Below are 22,286 nucleotides of genomic sequence, written 5' to 3'. Positions count from 1 at the left end.
CAGTTTTTTAAAAACATGCTTTTGATGTATTCTGCTGGCTATTGAGGATAATTAAAAATATTGTGCACAACTGTTATAAAATGTTTACTAATTTCACATTATGACTTCATTGCACATTTTACCTCAACTACTGAATTTATATTTCTGATTACTGGTATATTTTCCTAAGTGTTTCTGTGAGTACAGTGTATGCTCAAGATTATCAGAAATGGGTCCCTCATATTTGGCTTCTAACTGCATATTTAGGCATCTGAATCCATCATCTGATTTTAAAAAATGCTTTGACTTCATTTACAGCTCCTGGGTGCTAAACACTTCTGAAAATCACAACATGGGATTTAGGTGCCTAAACAGGGACTGAAGGTCCTTCCATTGAACACCCATTTTGGAAATCTTGATCTTAATTCAGCTAAGAGATTGTTCTAAAACTTAATAAATATAAACATTAAATAAGGTCCTTTTTATGAATTTCTTTGTAGCAATATCTGTTTCCGCAGGCCAATGGACCAATTAGGGTGTTTTTTTACATAAATAGCTTTAATGTACTCTAATAATTATGTTGTTAACACAACTGCATCTTCTGTAGATATGTGCAGTCAACATCAAGAGCAAGGACCTGTTACTGTTACTGTCATTTCTCTTAATTGTTATTCTTTGTTGGTGTTAGTGTGTGCGCTATCAAATGTAATGCAACTTCTCATAACTAAGGCTCCCATCCTGCAAAGAAAAGAAGGCACCCACTTCAGCACGACTTGTTCTTCGTGTGTAAGCATGTGCATAAATCTTTGCAAAATTGGAGACTGTATAAAGTTTAGAAACTCTATAATCGTGACTAAGATTTTTACAGAAAGTATCATATATTATTTGTAACTTACAACTAACTCTGTTTGAAACCACTGCTCACTGAATAAAATGGATTATGTGCTTACATGATTGTGTCATGTCCATGAATGAGCAGTTCATCAGGCTGGGTCTTTGGTATGTCTTGGTATTACACACAGATAATGTAGCATAACTCAACATCTGGAAATGTCTAGTCAGTGTGATCTTATAGTTTGTAATAAAAGAAATTCCACTGACTTTTTGTGGATTGAGTTCTTTATTTTAAGATTACGATTTTTACATGTGCTTTTTTCAGTAGTAAATCTTATAAGAGTTGTTTGGGGGAAGTAGAACTTGTAAAGGACTGAGGAGGGCTATGTCTATACTGCCCTGCAGTTCAGACTATGGGGGCATGAATAACAGTGTGCACCAAAGTGTTGTGCTGTAACTCCCCCATGTGGTTACTGTGGGCATGAACTAAAAGGTTCCTGGAGCACATTCACAGAGTCCTGTTCGAAGAGGACAATGTTAATGCAAACTAGGAACCTTTTACTTTATGCTCAAAGCATCCACATGGAGGTGTTACAGTGCGGCACTTTGGTGTGCATTGCTATTCATGACCCCATAGCCTGAAGAGCAGGATAGTGTAGACATAGCCCTAAATCTGTGTTTTCTTATCTTAATATGGGGGTGAAATGGTGCTCTTACAAATCCCTAAAAGTTATTTTATAAACACTATAATTCTAAAATGATTGCAGTCTCCAAAGTACAGTTTTCAAATGAATTTCCAATTTTTATTAGTTTTTTTTAAATCAAACCTGACATCTTATTGTAATCAGGGGAATAGCAACATGGTAAACTCTTGTTTTTCATTTGTATAATTGAAATCCAACATGGTTGTGAAATTCAAGATGAAAATCCATATCGAGTTACTGCAGTATATTTGTACTTTGTTAGATTTTAGGCGTAATTTGATAACAGGTTGGTGGATATTATTTAATTGCTTTAGCCAGTAACTGCAAGTTTCGTATTAGTTGTTTTTCATAAATACTCCTGTTAAAAATCTACCTGTTCTACAACATCTGTATTAATAGTTTCTAAAATAAAATATGGGTCTTTGCTTTACATAGAGAACTAGGCTGTGGGCAGTATGAAGAGTCAAAAAGAAATTTAAACTTGGTACAGTGGATATGTGATCTCAATAGAGGGATTCAAAGAGGAAGGTGACGTGGTCAGATCCTAGATGAGGAACACAGTTTTAAAATCCATGCTATGTACAGACCAAAGGGGAATAAAGTAGGTATAGAGGAGGTCGGAGGGGGAAGTTGTAATCAAAATGAAAAATAGTCAGGACATGAGCAAGAGTTTTAGCTGTGGGGATAAAATGGAAAGTTCATATCTTCAAGATATGGAGGAATGAACTGTGGGATCTGCACATGGTCTGGATATGCTAAAAGAAAGATGAATCCTGGTTCAAGGTTGTGTTGCTGAAAGTAATGGAAATTGGGACAAGCAGAGAAGGTTTAGGAGGAAAAATAAGTGCCTTTATTTTTGCTGTGCTAAGTGTAAGCTGTCAGTGAGGCATCCAGGAGGAAATGTCAGACACCCAGACTGAAATATAGATGGGTGGAAGAAGATGTGAAGTAAAATAATCACCATGGATATATTTGCAATCACGTGAGTGAATAAAGTAGCTCAGGGATAAAATATATGGAGAAAAGAGGAGGGGGCCAGAACCCTTTGGAAACCACCCAAAGGACAAAAAAAAAGGGCGGGGGGGGGGAGGGGAGAGAAGGATCCACAAAAGCAAACTCTGAAAGAGTGATCAGAGGCAGTAGGAAAAACAGCGGAGGTTGGTGCCATGAAAACTGAAGGAAGGGATGGGAGTGACCAACAGTGCTGAAAGCAGCAAAGAGATCAAGAAGGATGGGAAAGGATTATAGGTTGTAAGTTTTTGCTAGAAAAAAAATGGCTTAGAAACTTTTGTCAGAGCAATTTCAGTGAAGAAGAGGGGAGGTGGTCAAGGCAGCATTTGTAAATGTCATGTTCTGTGTCTTTACGGGAGAAGGGAAGAAGGAATATAAGTAGGGCCCTACCAAATTCACGGTACATTTTGGTCAATTTCAAGGTCGTAAGTTTTTAAAAATAAATCTTGAAATGTACTCATATTTAAATCTGAAATTTCATGGTGTTGTAATTGTAGGGGTCCTGACCCAAAAAGGAGTTCTGGGGGGCGGGTCGCAAGGTGTGTGTGCGGGGGTGGGGTGGGGGGGTGGGTTGTGGTACTGCTACTTTTATTTCTGCGCTGCTGCTGGCAGCAACATTGCCTTTGGAGCTGGGCAGCCGGGGAGTGGCGGCTGCTGGCTGGGAGCCCAGCTCTGAAGGCAGAGCCACAGCCAGCAGCAGCACAGAAGTAAGAATGGCATGGTATGGTATTGCCACCCTTACTTCTGCGCTGCTACCTTCAGAGCTGGGCCCTCAGTCAGCAGCTGCCACTCTCCAGCTGCCCATCTCTGAAGGCAGCAGCGCAGAAGTAAGGGTGGCATGGTATGGTGTTGCCACCCTTATTTCTGCACTGCTGTTGGTGGGGTGCTGCCTTCAGAGGTGGGTGCCTGGCCAACATCCGCCACTCTGACCATTCCAGCTCTGAAGGTAATCCAGAAGTAAGGATGGCAATATCGTGGCACCCCAAAATAATCTTGACATCCCTGCAGATCCTTTGGGTCAGGACCCCCAATTTGAGAAATGCTGGTCTCCCCCTTGAAATCTGTATAGTATAGGGTAAAAGCACACACAAGACCAGATTTCACAGGGGGAGACCAGATTTCACAGTCTGTGATGCATTATTCATGGCGGTGAATTTGGTAGGACCCTAAATATATGGGGAAATGTGCACCCGTGGCATACTCATCTGCAACATAGGGCAATGAATCCACTTGAACAATACACCAACACACTTCAAGGACAGCTATGTTAAGAGTTGTCTTTAGTCAATGCAACATAGTAATATGGGAAGCATTTTGAATTCAACTCTAGTGTCTAATAAATTTGCTCATCCAGAAAAGGGTTTATGTCCCCTATTGATGTAGCTCAGAACTTAGCAGGACTTTCATAGATTCAGACATTTACAAAATGTAACCCCCTTGCCTTGCTTTCACTTGAGAGATCTATCTATTCTTTGTGCTTCACAGAGGTTACTTTAGAATCTTTAAAAGTTCTCCATATATTATTTTTATTTCCAGTGAAATTCTTCTATGGATTCCAAAGAGCTGTTGCTGGGTCTCAACAACAAGTCATTGAACAAGCATCGCTTACAAAGTTCTTGGTACTTACTTTGCAAATGTAGGGTCTATAGGAGAATCTATTATTTTTTATTTATTTGTGTTACCAAGGAGTCTATAGGTACATTTACACTGAACCCTTTCCCCCCTCACCCTGCAATAGCAACTGACTTGAACTTATGGGGCTTGTGCTACACGGCTAAAAATAGCAGTGTAGACATTCCCATTCAGACTGGAGCCTGGGCTCTGAGACCACCCTGATTGCCAGGTCTCTGAGCTCAGGCTCCAGCCTGAGTGAGACTGTCTAAATAGCTATTTTTACCTGCGTAGCCTGATCCCGTGAATCTGAGCCAGTTGACCTGGGCTCTGAGCCTCTCTGCCACAGATAGTGTTTTGGTTTTTTTTGCAGTGTAGATATATCCTTGGGGTATGTCTACATTGCAGTAAAACACCCATGGCTGGTCTGTGTCCACTGACTTGTGCTGCAAGGCTATAAAATTGCAGTGTCGATGTTCAGGCTTGGGGACTCTTCCCCCCCACGGGATCTCAGGTTATGTCTACACAGCTACCCACAACTAGCCTGTGCCGCCAACTCGGGCTCGGATTGTGGGACTGTGTTTCATTGTGATGTAGACTTCCAGGCTCGCGCTGGAGCCTGGGCTTTAGGACCCTGCAGGGTGGGAGAGTCCGAGAGCCCAGGCTCCAGCCTGAGCCTGGAAGTTTACACAGCAGTGAAACAGCCCCATGAGCCCAAGTCAGGGCTCAAGCCAACTGTGTGTTTTTCTTTGCTGTGTAGACATACCCTCAGGGCTTGGGCTGGAACCCAAGCCCAATCATCTACACTGCAATTTAATAGCTCCACGGCCTGGGCTCTACAAGTCTGACTCAGCTGACATGGGCCAGCCATGGGTGTTTTATTGCACTGTAGATGTGCCCTTAATCATGGATTAGGATCCCTATTGTGCTAGGTAGTGTACAAATACAGAACACACAGATAGTCCCTGCCCCAATGACCTTACAATCTAAGTAAAAACTAGTGTATCCAGCTGTTGTTTTGGCTTTTGCACAGGTCTTTTCCTTACTTCATAATCAATTTACTGTTTCCTAGTCAAGGAGGTGACCTAATGGACAAGAACGCCTCTGGGTGTGTCTGGTCTGGTCTTTGCTCCTCTCCTTTGGGCTAGTTTCACTGGAAGCTGGGCATCATATCTAAGCCTTATTGAGGTAATATTAGGTTAGCATTTGTATAGCGTTTAAGGTACTCTATAATTTTTAATTCATTGTCATAATCAGGAGTGCATTGCTACACTCTAAAAAAGACAAATTAATGTGCTGATTTCTTTTATTGAGTTAAAGGAGAACCAAATTCTACATTTCTTCAATCGGGGAGGGGGGGAAGTTAACACATTTATTCTTCAAATTATCCATGTCTACTGAGAGAAAAAGCTCATTTTGATCCACTGGCCTGAGTCATTGATACAGACTATTCTCTGAGAACCTGATAATTTGTCTATATAACTTTGGGAGATGCTATTGAGTTCTGAGCTAAATGTCTTAAAACATTCAAAGATGTCACAGACAATGAAACTTTAAATTTCATGTTATCTGGTATCATTCAGCAAAATAAAAGTGGGGAGATAGATCAGAGCAAGATAATGGCAGAGTAACAATGTGATTATAATATAACTGAATTGAATGGTACAGCCTCAGATAACGGGGAAAATATTAATAATTTGAAAAATTCAGCTAGAGCCACATATTAGTGTCACATACAAAGTACCTTAAGTATATGTGGAAATTGCCCTTATTATATCCTCTTATTTAACCAAAATCTCCCTATTGCCTCTTTACAGAATACTGAATACTAAATCCCAGTGCTAGCAGTGTGAAGGAAATGCCAAGTTTATTGCTGCTGCTTACTTGAACTTAGTAATAGAGACGAGGACCTGAAGCAGCAAGGGTGTTTTTATATCAGCACCCAAATAACTAATATATATACACACAGACACACACTCTCTATGGCTGCCATGTTAAAAAATATATTTAAAATTATATATTTTTAAAATATATATCTTTTTATGAAGCTTACTTGGAGTCATTCAACACTACAGTGACATGCTGTAGAACTATTACAAGTAATACAGCAGTATAAAATACAAACATCATGGACTTTCCAAAGTTCAGACTCTTATCACAGACAAGATTCCAAATTCAGGTTCATGGGGTATTTTCACATCCCGTGCCTTGGCAGAATAGTTATGAGAATTGGACATCAAATTTACTGTGGGACAGACATAACTTGAAATAGAGAGGGAGGTAAAAGTTGCAGTTAAGAGGCAGCCAAAGTAATATTTTTCTCCACAGAAAGAATCATCCATAGATCATTGGAACATAAATAAAATATAATCCATGTTATGCTCCTGTTTTATAAATCTCATTGGCACTTCCTAGCCCACATGCTTACTAGTTACTTGAATCCTGATGTGGTATCCCGTGAACTTTAACCGATCCACAGAATGTTTCCATCCAATTTTTTTAACATGGCAGCCATAGAATAACAAAACCTTAGATCACTCATTCCTTATCTCTCACTTCAACAAGATTCTTGCCTAAACAATTTTTACAATGTTACTTAATCTCTATGTAACACAAAACATACTTACTTCCTCTAACTAAAAAGTCTCTTTGTGCCTGATCCAAAGTCCGTTGAAGTCAATTTGGATCATGGCCTTAATCCACACGAGCAGAACTGATAACAGATGATTGCATAATAGCATCTTGCAAAGCCTGTTAATCAGAATACCTCTCAAGTTTAGAAAGGAGAAATCAATATTTTGTTTTTAATTGAGAGGTGGAAAGTGACTTAGATGTCGACATCCTTTGAAGCCATTTCTTTCACTGCTTGGGTAAATCTTTTTGTCTAAAACACCATAACATCCATGGAGGAGAGAGGGAAGAAGAAATTCAGTCTCAGTATGTTTGGAAAAACCAACACATGTTCTAATCCATTTTTTTCACCCCTTTTCTTCCCCATCTCCCTCCCCCCTTTTGTACTGGTGACTCCTTTCACATAGGAAGCCTCTGAGTGCGACCCCCCCCCCTTATAAATTAAAAACACTTTTTAAAATATATTTAACACTATATTATACATGCTGGAGGCAAAGCGGGCTTTAGGGTGGAGGCTGATGGCTTGCGACCCCCTGAGGGGTCTCGACCTTCAGTTTGAGCACCCCTGTTCTAAGTAGTCATTAGAACCTCTTGGTTCCAAAGTACAGGATTGAAATCCTGGCCCCTGGACAGAAATCTCATTGAAATCACTGACAAGCTCTCATTGACTTCAGTGAGGCCAGGATTTCACTTCAGGAGAGTAATTCAGATGCAAACAGATTCTGGAATCTTGAAAAAAGTAGACTTGTCTATAAATGCCAATTGTAAAGGCAAACAGCAAAGCAAAAACACCAAAAATGTTTCTCCACATTTTATTATTTCATTATGTTTTAGAAGAATGGCCTCAAGGTACGTGTTTTTGTATTGCTTGCTTTTTAACTTCCCTTTCCTCTCAAGAGGGCTGTGGCAGGTTCTTTGGATGGTATGAACTGTAGTGTGAACTGCAGTTTTCCCTCCACAATCCAGATCTCCCCTGTGTGGACATATGTCTGCATTTTATATGGCATTGCTGGGCCTGTTTTAAATTCTCTGGTTACTTGGTTGGAGTAGGGGTGTATTGCCAGAGGTAGAAGCAAGGGTTGTCCTTTTCAGGAGGAACTTGGCTGAGGACCCTGATGTTACTTTGTACAGATTCCTGCAAAAACCTTGGGCCAGCTCTGCACTTCACGTGAATCATTTTTCAATCTGGGTAAAATTAATTGCAAACAGCAGCAGTAAAATGTGGTCATTCATAACAAATTTCATTAAGCCCAAAGCACTCAGTGTTTGCTAACAGTACACTTGCAGGAGAAGAGCACCAGACTTCATATAGATGGGTCACTCACACCCAGGCAGGAGACCAGACTCCAGATATCATTTCCATGTCTCCCATCACAGGCAGATCTTTACCAGACTTTGATTTTCTTTGTAGTACTGTAAGCCATATCTGTCTTTCAGATAGTTGCAGGAAATCCTGGACCTACTGAAATCAATGGTAATTTTATCATTGACTTCAAGGGGGCCGGAATTTGACCCTTTGTTTTTGAGTTGTGTATAGCACCAGATGTTCTTGGTGCATTACAGGAGGAGAAGGAAATGGTCGCTGCCAGGAAACAATTATATGGGGAGTCAATATGGTCCTGTGGCCAGAATGCTGGGCTGGGAATCAGGTGATGTGAGTTCTATTTCCTCTTCTGCCACTGATGCGATGTGTGACTTTGAGCAATCACTTCATCCTTCTGCACCACAGTTCCTCCATCTATAAAATGTGGGTGATATTTGCCTTCCTTTGTAAATCACTGCATGACCCAGGAATAAAAATATCTTCTTTATTATATAATTTAAAAAAATCAACAACCAGAACCTGTATAAAACAAAGATAAATTAACAGGAACTTTACACTAGAAGTCGCTCTAATCACAAGCCTCTTCCTCCAGAGTGTATATTTCTGCCTGGTGCGTGTGCAGTGAACTGTTCTGTGACTGGATTTGAATAATAAGAAAATATGACTCTTGCTTTAGTCCAAGTTTTAACATACCTGCTGTGTTGTGAATTTTTGCACATGAAACAGACCTGTGATCCTTGTCGACTCATTAACAGTATTTAGGTTTGCTAAATCAGGTAATTCTGCACAAATACTATTACAATTAAATAACCATCTCCATTAGCTTAATTTGTTTTTATTTTTTACCAGTTTCCCTCTGACTTCCGCTATTTATATCAACTGTACATATATTTATTTATTTATTGGGTGGCCAAAATGTTATATACATTTGCCTTTAGCTTTCTCTGAAGATAGTTATGCATATATGATTGATTGTAGACACTCTTAAAGAATCAATGTTTTAGATGTTCAGGAAATAAGGAAGTTACGTAAATTCATTTATAATTAATATTATCCTTTTATTGCTGAAGGAGGGATGTCAAATGCTTCCTCTGTGTTATACAGTGTGGCTCATGGCTGCCTTCACCTTCAACATTAAAGCGTGCAATTCAGGGAGATGACTGTTCCATCCAGTATTCAGTGCTCCATCTTGCTTTTGGTGGGAAATGGCCCACGGCATGCTGGGAGCTGCAGTTGCTGTCCTACATCTTCATATTAAAGGATAAGGGTATCTACAGTCTGCTCTGTTTAAGGATAATTAGGTGCAGCAGTTGGGCTCAGGACAAGCTGCTAATATATCCTACCATGTGGGCTGCAGAGGGGAGCAGCAAGAGACTTCAGGTGGTAGGGGGCAAAAACAACCAAAGCGGAAGCAATGGATCTCTGAGCATTCAGAGAACTTTTTTCAATTTTGATTGGACTTTTTCTGCCCTTTGTTAATTGGCTCCAATCCTTACCCTTCCTCACATTCTCTTCACCTCAGCTTCATTTCACAGTTGCCCCTCTTAGCCCCACCTATCCTGTCCCCTTCACTCCCCACAGCCCCAAATAATCATGGAACTAACGTGACATTTGCTACCATCACATTGTCCACTCAGGTTGCGTGTTCTCCTCCTTCCCCACCCTCTGCCTTTCTTGTCTACTTAGATGGTCAGCTCTTTGTGACAGAAACCATCTACAACTGTCTGTCCCGCACCTGGCACAATGAGGCCCCGCTCTTGGCTGGCACTACCATAATAAACATGTTAAATATAATTAAAATACAACCCCTCATTTGGGCATCCCTATCTACTGCATATGTGTGCCATTTCAACCTTACCCAGGGTGCACAGGGAATAAGTAATTGGCTGTCAACTGTAGTAATTACTAGCAGACTTGACACTGTTTGTTAAGGTCCTATGAAATATTCTGATTTTTTTTTTGTTCATTTCTGTAGAAAATTCAGTGGAAAAATGCTGCAACAGTGGTAATGAATGGGCAAGTCAAAAAAGACACTGCAGTTCTCTGCCATTTATTTCTGAATCCAAAGAATGCAGGTATGTTATTACTTAATGTTGATTGTGAAAAATGATAGTGACTGGCGTTAGAGCTAGTTGGAAAATGAAAAATTGCTTTTGAAAGTTTTTGACCATAAAGTTTTGGTTTCCAAGGGGAATTTTCAATCCAATAATAATATTTCAAAAACCTACTTTTAAACATTTCCTTATTGTCTTCCAACTTTTTCCAATTGGAAAATATTTAAAAAAAGTGGAAATAAGGTTCCCACACAGACTCTCTCACATTTTTAATTCCCCCCCCCCCACTTTTTCCAGTGGGTTTAAAAAAAAAAAAGTGGGGAGAGGAGGAGGGAACAGAGTGGTTTTGTTTTTTGTTTTTAAAGGGAGGAAAAAGAGAAACAAACCTCATCCAGAAACTTTAAATGGAAAATTTAAATTCTTTTGGCTTCAAAAAACCGAGGAGGAAATGACATTTTTAAAATTTAAATTTAAAAAAATTGTTTTGAATTTTCCTGTCAGCCAAACAATAAGGAACTGAAACTTCATTTTCCTGTGGAAAAAATTTTCTGGTTTAAAAAAAAAAAAATCAACCAGTTCTAGCAGGTGTCATAATGAGAGAAAAGGCAAACCACGAAAGAGATTTTGTTGATAAAACATTGGATTAGGACTCAGGAAAACTTTGGTGCAGCCAGGAACTGAACCTGATTTTTGCTAGTTACTTAGTCTCTCTGTGCCTGGAGATACATCTATTAGAGTCTGTGAGGTGCACAGACACTGGTGATGGAGAGAGGAGGGCAAATGTTTAGGTAGATTGAAATCTGTATGTCAACAGGAGACTAGGAAGTTTGCAGAATTCTTGATGTATAGCTTGTTCTGGAATTGTATCTTGTAATATGGAGAAAATGTTTGTGGCTGTATTGGTATACAAGAAGTATATTTAACACTTTGCTAAAATGGAATGCACTCAGCTAATCAGAGAACATGGATATGTGCAGTTAATCACATTATGGTAGTCTTCTGTAACTACAGTATACAAATTCCTGCACTCTGGTTTGCTGATACCATTTAAACTCACTGTTCACTTTCTCACAGCAAATATGGCCATTCCAGTCCTAGTACAATTAGCTGGAGGATGCTACCTATGAATGTGTTCACTTTTACAAAAAGAATAGCAAATGTAAGTAGACGGCCTGCATCATGTCCTGACCAGAGAGAAAGTAAGAGATGGGAATTCAGCACCTGCACTGTCTGTTCTTGATGTGTCATATACAAACCTCTTTAAACTCTTTGAACCAGTTGCTGTTGCCATTATTAATGTTAAGTAGCATTGTCCTCTTCAGGTAGGAGCTATTTGTGAAGCAAAGCCCTACAGCGGGTAAGGGTAGACTCTGGCCATTTATGGCCCACGGAGTTCTTCTATGCAGCCCACAGCTAGTCTCATTTAAAGTATGAAGGCACGATACATAGAGAAGAAGAAAACTTAAAGCTCCTAGTATGCAGCAGTCCATCTTCATCTGAGCAGCAAGCTTTTAGTTTCATGGCAATATTTTGAGTAAGATTTTTGTTAATATCTTTTAAATAATGAAACATATATGGGCCAGAGCCTCAGCTGATGTAAATTGTGTTGCTTCATTGGCTTCAGTGTAGCTCTACTGATTTATGCCAGCTGAGGATCTGGCCCAATGACAATAGAAATTCTTGGATACCTGTCAGGCAGGGACAGTAGCCAATATATATAATTAGTATCTTTTACCCAATTTCTCCAGTGTAGTCAGCTCAAGGAGACTTCTGTATTTCCTATTTAGTTCTATATTTGGTTATATGCATAAGTAAGAGGGTACTAATAGTAGTATAAGAAAAGCTAAAATTCATGAGTATAAGGAGGTCTGACTTGTTTTGGCTATGGTTTTGTAGGTATAAAAATAGCCTTTGAGTGTAAGGATGAATAGATCTGCTAATTCTATTGATATTAACAGTGCACTATTTCCTATTATGTGATCCAAAGAAATGAAGCAATGAACTTTAAAAATACTATCAACATTTAACGAATGTGGTGTTTATACTGAACCTTGTAGATATTAGAGGTGTTTATATTTTCTCTGGCACCAATATTTTATGTTAGTTTTGCCATTAAACCAATGCGTAACACTTAAATTGTGGATCTGAGAATAATAGGGTTGGTAGTTTGAAAGGCAGCTTCTAAAAAGATTTTATATTTCTCCATTTAAAGCACATCACCCTGCCTTCTTCTCTCATTTCATATGAATTGCTTAGTGCTTTAAACTTATGTAATTGTAGAAGTGTTGGATTGACCTTTGTTAGGGAAAGAATGTCTTTTGCAGTCATGTCTGTTTGTTGTTTCTGACTTTTTTCGTTTATATTGGCATAGAAAGCAGTCTCTTACGCGCAAGAATTGACAGATAGGACTTAAATCCCAATTTAGGAAATACTTGAAGAGTGAAAAGAATTATAGACAAAACATAGACAGGAAAAACAGGAAACCAAGTTTATTGAACAACTTGGAAGCAAGAGTGTTTCTGATTTAATGATCATTTGATTGATGTGAGCTGAGAGTCTCATGAATAGTAATTTATCTTTTGAATATTGTAATTTTAGAGGGAGACCCTTAACTTCATAGGAAAGCTTAAAAGTGTACTTAAGTATATCTGACTTGTGTATATACAGAAAGAGTCTAGCATCTAGAATACTGCATTATGATAAACAGACACCGTATATTGCAGTCTCAACAAATAACACACTAACATTTGAAGTGCAGTCCTACTGAAAAGTCACTGTGTAAAAATGGCATCCTTACCCGTATATTTTATTGGCAATAATAAATTATATTACTTTTTATTCCAGTTACCATTCCATCACTAATACAGTAGCAAGACACTCAGCTGGATTGTTTTCTGATGTCACTTCATCAGCAAAATGTCAAGGGCCAAAATCTGCTCTTCATTACATCTGTGCAACCCTAGTCTAAACAGTTGGGTTACACAAATGTAATTGGGGCTAAAATGTGAAGTCAGGGAGCCTAATTCATCTCTCATTTATACCAGTGTAAGTCTACTGACTTCAGTGCTGTGACTCCTGATATACACAGGTGGGAATGAGAGCAAAATCAGGTCCAGTGGTTTAGCTTAAGACTAAATGGGGATAGAATTTAGAAAGGTTTTCAGAATGGTTCAGGACCCACAAAATGGCACCGGATTTTCAAAAGAGCTCAGCTCCTATTTAGGCACCTAAATATATGTCACAGTTGGAGCTGCTGGGTGCTGAGCACTTTTGAAAAACTGGCCATAAATTATGTGACTTAAGGACAACTGAGCTCTTTTCATGCCGAAGGAACTCCGCTTGACTTCCAAATTACAGGTTGAGTTTGCAGGGCAGGCAGTTAGACAAGAATAAAACGCCTTGTAAGGTGAGCAGATTTGATCAGGAAGTCCTAGAGACAACATAACAATGGACTCAATCTGCCACTTTTACAGTCACAAAGTAGAACTATGCTACAAGGACTCTTTTTAGTATTGAAAAGTCTGGATGTGTGCAGGTGCCTTTCCCAATCTATTTTATTCAGTATATTGTTTTTAGTGTCCCTTCCTGGGCTGTGGCTTGATTAACAAAGAAACTAATAACAGTATAACCAAGGCTCAAGCTCGGTCCTCCTCCTAGATGGATTACCCCTGGAGTTCCTGCTTTAGGACTGCTCAGCCCATACCCTAGGTGGTCCTCTTTTTCTGCTCCCATCTCCCTTTATCTGAATCTGGTGTGGCAGCCGAATCATCTTAACCCTTTTGCTGCAGGCCAACACTTACTAATAGGAGATGGAGGGAGATATTCCAGGCAAATTTTGCCAGCCTATTATGTATCTTGCTTCCTAGAGCCAGCCCCAGGGAATGCTCTCTGGATTCATTTCTAGTCTATGCAACACCCTTTGGGATCTAACTCCAAAAGATGCCTCTGGTTGCCAGAGGACTTGCCATCCATACTAACTCCTTTTCCATGGGTCTGAGCACATGTCATGAGCTTGAGCACATGTCATGAGCTGGAGCCCAGGTTAGATTGAAAAGGTACTCAGTCTTGCTCCACAGTAACTAGCCTGGGCAGCAAGTAGGCCACCTTACCTCAGAGCTGGTCTTTCTGATCTCTCTACTTGTAGAAGAATTCTATCTCAGGGTAGATTTGGAATCCTCATGGACGCAGGTAACCTATTTGGCCTCTGCTGCCCAGTTGTAGTCAGGATGTTCCAAGTCTCCTGCATACAGTGATGCCACCAGAATGGCCACCATTTCCCCCCACAAACTACTACATTTCACTGTGTCATAATAATTCCCAAAGCAACAAGATTTTTGCGTCTGTCCCCTGTGACTAGAGCTATGCAAATAACTTTTTTTTTTTTTTTGGTTCTCAGGTCATTCCAAAAACAAAACAAAAAAAATTGTTTAGCTTAGAGCAAAACATTTTGTTCAACCTGAAACAACACATTTTGTTTAGTTTTTGGGCTTTCTAACACATTTCTAATATTTTAAAATAAAATTTAAATGAATTATCAGAACAAAAAATGTGTGTTAGGCAATATCAAAATGATCTAATGTTTTCAATATTTTTGGAATTTTTATAAAGGGTTTTGTTTTTGTTTTTTTTTTATTGAAACAATTGGACGAATTTGACATGAATTTGCAACTTGATTTTGGTCAACCCAAATCTGCATTTATTTGGTGGAGGCAGGCAAAAAAGTTTTGGACAAAAATTCTACCTGTGCTGACAGTACAAACAGATAATAGGCCTAGAGTTTGGGTGAGCAGGCTTTTTGACCACCTTCCCTCTGCCCACTGATCTTTTTCCCCAGGACGTTTTCTAACATTGCAAACACACACTAGCTTCACACGGGCAGGCCAATTTTCAAAAATAAATGGCACCTAAGAAATGTCTCCTTCTTCCTGCGCAAAGGGCATTAGAGGTGAGAGTCAGTTCTGGATCAGTAATAGTTTGTGCATTTAAAAAAAACCTTCATTACTTTAGATAACGGAATATAATGCCCCTTTGGAGCTAGAATTGGGAAATGATACTATTATTTATTTGTATTATGATAGCACCTAGGAATGCCAATCACAGATCAGGACCCTTGTGCTAGGTGCTGAACAAAAAGACAGTTCCTGCCCCAAAGAGCTTACAATATAAGACAAGAGACAACAGGTAGATACAGACTGAAGAACACAAGGGAACAATGAAACACAAAGAAGTCAGCATGATGGGTAGTGGTCACAGCACATCAGATGCCTAACTATTTTATATAAAACTTTATAATTTTATATCATTCTAGTACTGGAAGGGTCTGACATGTCATACTTTAAAGTCGTGACACTTTTTTATGTTTAGAACGTTTTGGGTCATTTTTGAAGATGTTCCATGTTTTAACTTTTCTTCTGTGCCGGCTCATGAAACTCAGGGCCCCTCAGGCTTGTGGCGTTGGAGTCTAAAGGATTTTAAAAAAGCAAGTCTCAAAGAAATGTTTAAAACTCTAAAAAAAAATTCCTTGGCTAGTTTTTCATTAACATGTGGTATATTCAGAATGCATGATCGTGTGCCATGCTGTAAAGATTTTCAGTACTCATTTGGGGTGACCGGTGTAATTCACTCATGGCTTCCTATCTTGTGAGTAATGTACCCATCCCAAACTCAGGCTGATAAAACATTTATATCCCACCATGCCATCAAGATTTTCTCTCTCTAATAAATGGTATGATCATAGTTTTCCTTTTAACGTTCATAAAACATCTTTCTTAATAAGCAGATGATCCCAAGCCACTAAGTTCAGGTCTGGATCAAAATTGATGAAGTTTGATGCTGTTTGGATCTAGGGTTTAGGTTTGGGTCCATCTCTAATATATATTTTTTTGGACAGGTGATCAAGAAGCATGTATCTCTCTGGGGCACCCTTTTTGGTGGCAGCATGGAATCGGTGTTCACAGTGGGTTGGCCTATCAGGTGTCCTGGCTTGCAGCCGAGTCACTAAGCAAATGGTAGCTCAGGTCTCCTTGATTAAGGGTGAGGTGGGGTGCAGAGGAGATGAACAGCCAGTGGATCAGGCCTTCTGGCTTTAGGCTAAAAGCTGAAAGCCATCTGTGGCTCAGGCCTCTTCCTGAGGGCTAAGAAAATAAGCAGTTAATGGGTCAGGCCTTCTCGGTTAGGGCTGAACACGCAAACAGTCTGTGGCTCATCCAGCTGTGAGTGCAGGGTAGTGGGGGCCCAAGCCCACCCTGCGCCACCAGGTCCCAGCTCAGGGCCCTAGAAGCGAAGGGTGATCCCACAACAAGGTTGGCGCGGAACTGTGGGGTCGCTGCCTTGCCTCTTAGCAACACAGCTGAGTCAATGTCTCGGTTCTCTGGGCTACTTCCTATCATTGTTGTTGGCACTCTCCACTTCCTCATTGAGTTTCTCCATCGTCTGAGGCAGCGGCTGGCCTTCTCTCCAGGCTGGCTTAGGGGAGTCATCACTGGGCATCACAGCCAGTCATGGGCTCTCTTGGCAGTTTGGCTCCCTGGGAAGGACATCTGGATCCTTCCTTGGTCTGGCTGCAACTGAGCTGCAGGGCTCTACTCTTATGCTTCCTGCCTGGCCACCACACTTCCTGCAAGGGGGAAGGGGCAGGGTTAACTGAGCCCAACATGGTGAGTTAACCCCCTTTGTGCCAGAATGAGGTCATTCCACCTCATCATTACACTCTTGTTGCTGAGACATTTTACATTATGAATGTACAGAGCAAGACCTGTAATAATTTTTATTCAACATATATACCAGTCTTTCTACAATCATGCATGTTACACAATAGTCTTTGAACTGATAAGAGGGATGACAGAAGGACTAAAGCCAGAGAAATGTTTTTGTTTCAAAAGTCTGTTTAATTTGAGAACATAGCTTGTCTCTGCAAAGCACTTCTTTGAGCGGAATCATTTTAATTCTAGTCTTAATGATTGACTCAAAGATAAAACCTCCAATTCTTCACATGAATAGCACAAAAGTGGTTTCAAGGCACACTAATAAGTCAAGGGAGAGGGGAGCAAGGTAATGAGGGTTTTTTTTTTCTGGGTTAAACTAGACTGGCACCAAATGAAGAAATTGTATTATGACCAGTGTTAAATGTTAATGCTTTTATGGAAAGAAATGAAAGGAAATAAGAGCTCACCAGAGGTAATTAGAAAATCCATGCTGGTTTAAGAGTGCACCCTCTGGGGAGGATAATAAAGAAGATGAAAGGATTCTGGGGGTATAGCTGTTTAGTAAACGAACCTGCAAGTTTTTCACTATAAAGTTGTTCTGTGAAAATCAGTAAGCAGGTTAAATTTTAACATAAAGTAAAACCACATGACTCTGGTTCCTCACAGATCTATTAATCTAACGTCCAGTACCTACTTAACTAATTTAAGATTTTTCAGCTGTTTAGGCTTTCATGAGTTGGGTGTTCTGTGCTGTTCTAAATATTGTTGAAATTTATCTAAATCTACTCCCCAAATTACTTTACATTTTCAGCAAATTTGTCTGTGTGCATAAGGATAAAGAGGGATTTCAGGGTTAAACAACTGTTGCCCTTTAATTGATTATATTCTGATTAATGAGTTATTAAAAAGTTTATTTCATGTTTTCTGAAATATCTGTCTCAAAAATACAGTTTTTAAAAAAAGTCTAAAACATAAGTTTGTTTCATTGGTGATACATCGATGAAATGTGATAAAATCCACCATAAATCAGAGATCAGAACACTTATGTGACTCTGATATATACTCAGTGAAAGTCAATTCTGTAGCTATGTACTCGTAGGATTTCCACATTTAAGGTTTGGGATCCTAGTGAAATTTCAGCATGTACAACAAAACTATAAATTGAACTTCACAATGTTCTCGTACAATGTGATTACTGAAAAACAGAACATTTCTGATGAAGTTGAAGAGGTGACTATTTTGGTGGTTGGTTGAAGTAGTATGCTCAATTCATCTAAAGAATAACGGAAAACTATTTATCTTAATTTTTCAGGCCTGATCTTGTAAGCCATCCATATGCTATTGAATCAATAAGAGTGCTGAATATGGAGTATTTGCAGGTTTTGCTCATAGAGGCTGGGTATTGTATAGACATAAGAAGAGACAGTCTCAGCCCCAAAAGTCTAAAGATCTATTGACTTTCCTATCTATTGACTTTCTGTGGTAGTGCACAGAAAGTGGGAGAGGATGAGGCATAGGCAGACTAAGTTGAAGTCAGAGGATCAGCACCGTGAAGACTTTCCAATGGTCTTCATCCACCATTGCATAAGGGCTCATTCTGATGTTGCCTTTGTAGAGGAGATGTATAGCTATTTTACAGCCTTCTGTACAGCCTTCTCTACAGCACTGAGCCCAGCTGCTTCGGTTGGGCTTTGGGATGAGAATTTGCCTCATAAATAACAAATAGTATTTTTATTCAACTATTTCCATTCTATTGAATTTTAATTCCTAGTTACATTTAAAGTTAGTTGAACTGCTTAGTATGAATAAAACTGGTGGGGGAAAAAATAGACAAAAAACATTTTTTGTCAGAATTTGCCAGTTCATTGTGAAATACTTTGTGAAGATTATTCAGTTTAGACAAAATTCCACCAGAAACTCACCCACCTGGCAGGTTGATAGACAGCCAGGAGTTTGGAAGCTCTGGGGGTCCTGGCTCCTAACTTGCAAATACTTGGCTTCCCAGCACCCAGGCTCCCTGAGCTTTCAGGGTCACTGGCTGCGGGACAGGCTGCCAAGTATACTGCCCCAGAGCTGGGCCTCCCAGTAGAGTTTTTGGCAGAAAATGATAGTCTCCTTTCCCAGAGAATTTTGAAATTTGTGAGTCTGTCTCATGTTGAAACAAAGTCACATGCTCCATAAAAAGGAACTACCAGTCTCTGCCTAGCTCCAGTTATGAATTTAGCCCCTCTTTTATAATGATTTGTTTTTGAACTGATCCTGATTATCCTTCTCTGCAACTGTCATTTATAAATACTCACCAAATAGTTTGGACAAACAATTTTCAGACTCTGAATGATTGGATTTCACTGTTCACTGTTGCTCCTGGGCCTGATCAGAAAGCCCATTGAAATCAATGAAAAGACTCCATTGACTTCAGTGGGCTTTGAGTCAGGCCTATTTTGTGGCTGGTCGCTGTTGCAGGAGGAAATGGCCAGAAAAGAGTTAAGGGCCTATCACGTGGCTCAGCAGAGGATTTAAAAAAAGACCTTGCCCTCTTTCTGGGGGCTGGGAGAAGCCAGAGGAAAAGCACCTGGGGACTGCAGCCAATAAATTGGGCCCTGAGGCAAGGGCCTGAAACAGACTTAAGTATAGCACTTACGCTTTCCTGGACTGAGGAGTGAGCCCATCAGTTTAAAGTCACCTAAGTGGTATGGTATTGTTGCTGGTCACTGAGTGGCTGACTGTTACATCTTAAAAAGAAAAGGAGTACTTGTGGCACCTTAGAGACTAACAAATTTATTTGAGCATAAGCTTTCGTGAGCTGTACGAAAGCTTATGCTCAAATAAATTTGTTAGTCTCTAAGGTGCCACAAGTACTCCTTTTCTTTTTGCGAACACAGACGAACACGGCTGCTATTCTGAAACCTGTTAATCTTAATGAATGGATGAGAGAAACATTTTAAACAGGAGAATAACTAATACTGATTCATTTACATTGGCCAATTTGTATGCTAATAATACTTTGAAATCTTGTGGGTGTTTTGCCTAAGTAAACATTGTAAGATGAGACCTTTATATAGCTAAATAAATAAACAAAATTGATTCGTTATGAATTTAGTCCAGCAGCTTTGAGTATCATCAGTCTGCCCAGAGCTGTACTAAATGGAGAGGATCACATATATGCTACTTGCCTAAGGAGTTAATCTCTTCCTTCCGAAAATATGTTGGATGGCCTAGCCCCATCATCACAATTGCAAATAGTGTAGACACAGGTGTTTTTGTTTTGTTTTTTTATTTTTTATTTTTGTAAAGTTTCTTTGCAGGATGTTGTTTCTGAATTCCTTTTCAGAATTGTGGGTGCTTCTAGATTATGCCTGCAAACATTTTACTGACCTACTCTAGTACTGTAATAAGTTAATTTAAAAAAAAATAGAGTGCTTTTTACAGTTAACAATGAGGGTAAATCTTTTATCGTCTAAGATTTTTAATAGATGTAAGGGACTCAGGTGACTTGTTGATGGATGCAAAATATATATTTCTAAATAAATATCTTTAAAGGTGACCTGCAGTGCTTTTTCTGACCTTTTTCTTTCATCCCCTTATATGTAAGAAGACACAGGTGCCGGCTTCCTCCAGCCCAAGGGTGCTCAATCCCCTGCTCTGCTCCAGGCCCCGCCCTGCCTCTTCCTACCCCAGCTTCGCTGCCACCCCCTCTTCCCGCCTAGTTCTGCCCCCTCCCCCGAGCGTGCCCTGTCCCCGCTCCTCCCTCACCCCCACACCCCTAGCGCCTCCTGCATGCGGTGGGCGAGAGGTACTGGGAGGGAGGGGGAGGAGTTGATCAGCAAGGCAGCTGGTGGATGGGAGGTTATTGGGGGGGTGGGGGGAGCTGGCTGCCAGTGGGTGCTAAGCACCCACTAATTTTTTTTCCGTGTCAGCACCTATGTAAGAGAATACTTTTTTAACTTCCCCTGTTACATATAAATAAAGAAAAGTTTTACAGTCTAAATTTGCCCTTTGGATGCTCTTTTCTCTTCAGCATCTTATGTAACTTTGTCTTCTGTCAGATAGTAACATCACAATCAACTCATGAATATATTAATTAATTGATGTAAACTGATCTGTTACTAGTCTGTGAAATTTCCCCTCTTCCCCACTCTATACTGGGTTGCAGCAATGTGACTGCTTTAACCTAAACAAGGTAACAGCATTCTCCAAGATGATGTAGCAATGTGTAAAGGGGAGGAAGCTGTTTGGATGTGCTTGGCATGCAAATATCAGTGATGTCGGGAGAGGGAGAAGTTTGTCCTTATTCAGTTTTATCCATGGGAAGGAGTTGAAGGAACTATTTTGATTTACAAAATTATATAAACAGGGTTGTGATAAATGTAAATAAAGCATTTATGGACCATGTGTCTCAGAGCTGAAAAAGTGAACAAACTTGAAAAGCTTTGCAGGCCACCATTACGTGATAGTCCACTGATGGACACACTTAGTATCTCATAGACATTCGTTCTGATTGTACCTAAAGATTCTTTTTAGCGGCTTTTTTTAAAACTAAGATGTTTGTTCCAAGTAAACCTTTTCCCACTGAAACTCAGTACAAATACTAATTGGTGCATCATTACTTTTGTTCTAAGCATGCTTTTTTTTTTTTTTTTTTTCCTTCTGCTGTCACTTCATTTGAATTGCCAGCATAGTCCAGGAGCAGTGCTGCAGTAATAAGCTGGAGGAACACTACTGTTCCATTGGCATTAACATTGCCAATGAACATGAAGAATGTGATTCACATGATATTTCCACTTGTGAAGCCAAATTCACTAAGGTGAGACTTCAGAACAGCTGTTAACTGTTGTTGTTTATTATAGCTAACATGAGTTTGATTTACTCTTAAACTGAAGCATCTCCAGGATTTTGAGGACAAGTAAGTGTCTTCATCATTCTGTACCCAGGATGAAAATGCTTATCTTGGACACCTTGGATTGACTAGTTGCCACTACCCTGTTTACAATCTAGTTTGTTTCTTTCTTCAAAATGAACCCTCTCCTGTAACTACTACAAGTGTTCTCTAAAGAGGGTTTTCACCAGTGGGAGATGACCCTAGCCACCAGCTCTGGCTTGCTTCACAGCATGGACTTGCTCTGGGTCCAGTCACCACTTTTTCTCATGCCCTCAACAACATGGCCTCTACTGCCCTCTGAGCTGCCTGCCCCCCTTTTTTTCTCCTTCGCTGTGGGAAGAAGTGAGATCCAGGAGCTGAGGGAGGTGGAATCAGGGGCCAGGGGGATGCAGGTCTTACTGCAGGCAGTAACAACACCTCATGGGTTGTCAGTATTTTGTTACACTGAGGTGTTTATGGTGCTGTTGATGGCTTCCGCAAATAAGGGCGGATCTACAGATTTGTTTTGTCTTCCATGTCTGTGGTAGCAAAGCATGTGTACATAAATTAAAGTAT

At 39.9% G+C, this 22,286-nt stretch overlaps 1 protein-coding gene across 1 annotated transcript in view; it reads left to right on the top strand.

The window, feature by feature from the left end:
* The window catches only part of FBLN1 (fibulin 1), a 147,234-nt gene that overhangs the window by 46,679 nt on the left and 78,269 nt on the right, over nucleotides 1-22,286 (top strand). Inside the window, exons 2-3 of the mRNA XM_077807438.1 lie at nucleotides 10,070-10,169; nucleotides 21,527-21,656. Of these exons, the coding sequence (XP_077663564.1) occupies nucleotides 10,070-10,169; nucleotides 21,527-21,656 (230 nt within the window). The remainder of the gene's footprint in view (nucleotides 1-10,069; nucleotides 10,170-21,526; nucleotides 21,657-22,286) is intronic.

The sequence above is a fragment of the Eretmochelys imbricata genome, chromosome 1 (assembly GCF_965152235.1).
Source record: "Eretmochelys imbricata isolate rEreImb1 chromosome 1, rEreImb1.hap1, whole genome shotgun sequence".
In the NCBI taxonomy this organism is placed as follows: domain Eukaryota; kingdom Metazoa; phylum Chordata; order Testudines; family Cheloniidae; genus Eretmochelys; species Eretmochelys imbricata.
Note: the sequence above shows the minus strand (reverse complement) of the source record. Positions and strands in the feature narration are given on the sequence as shown.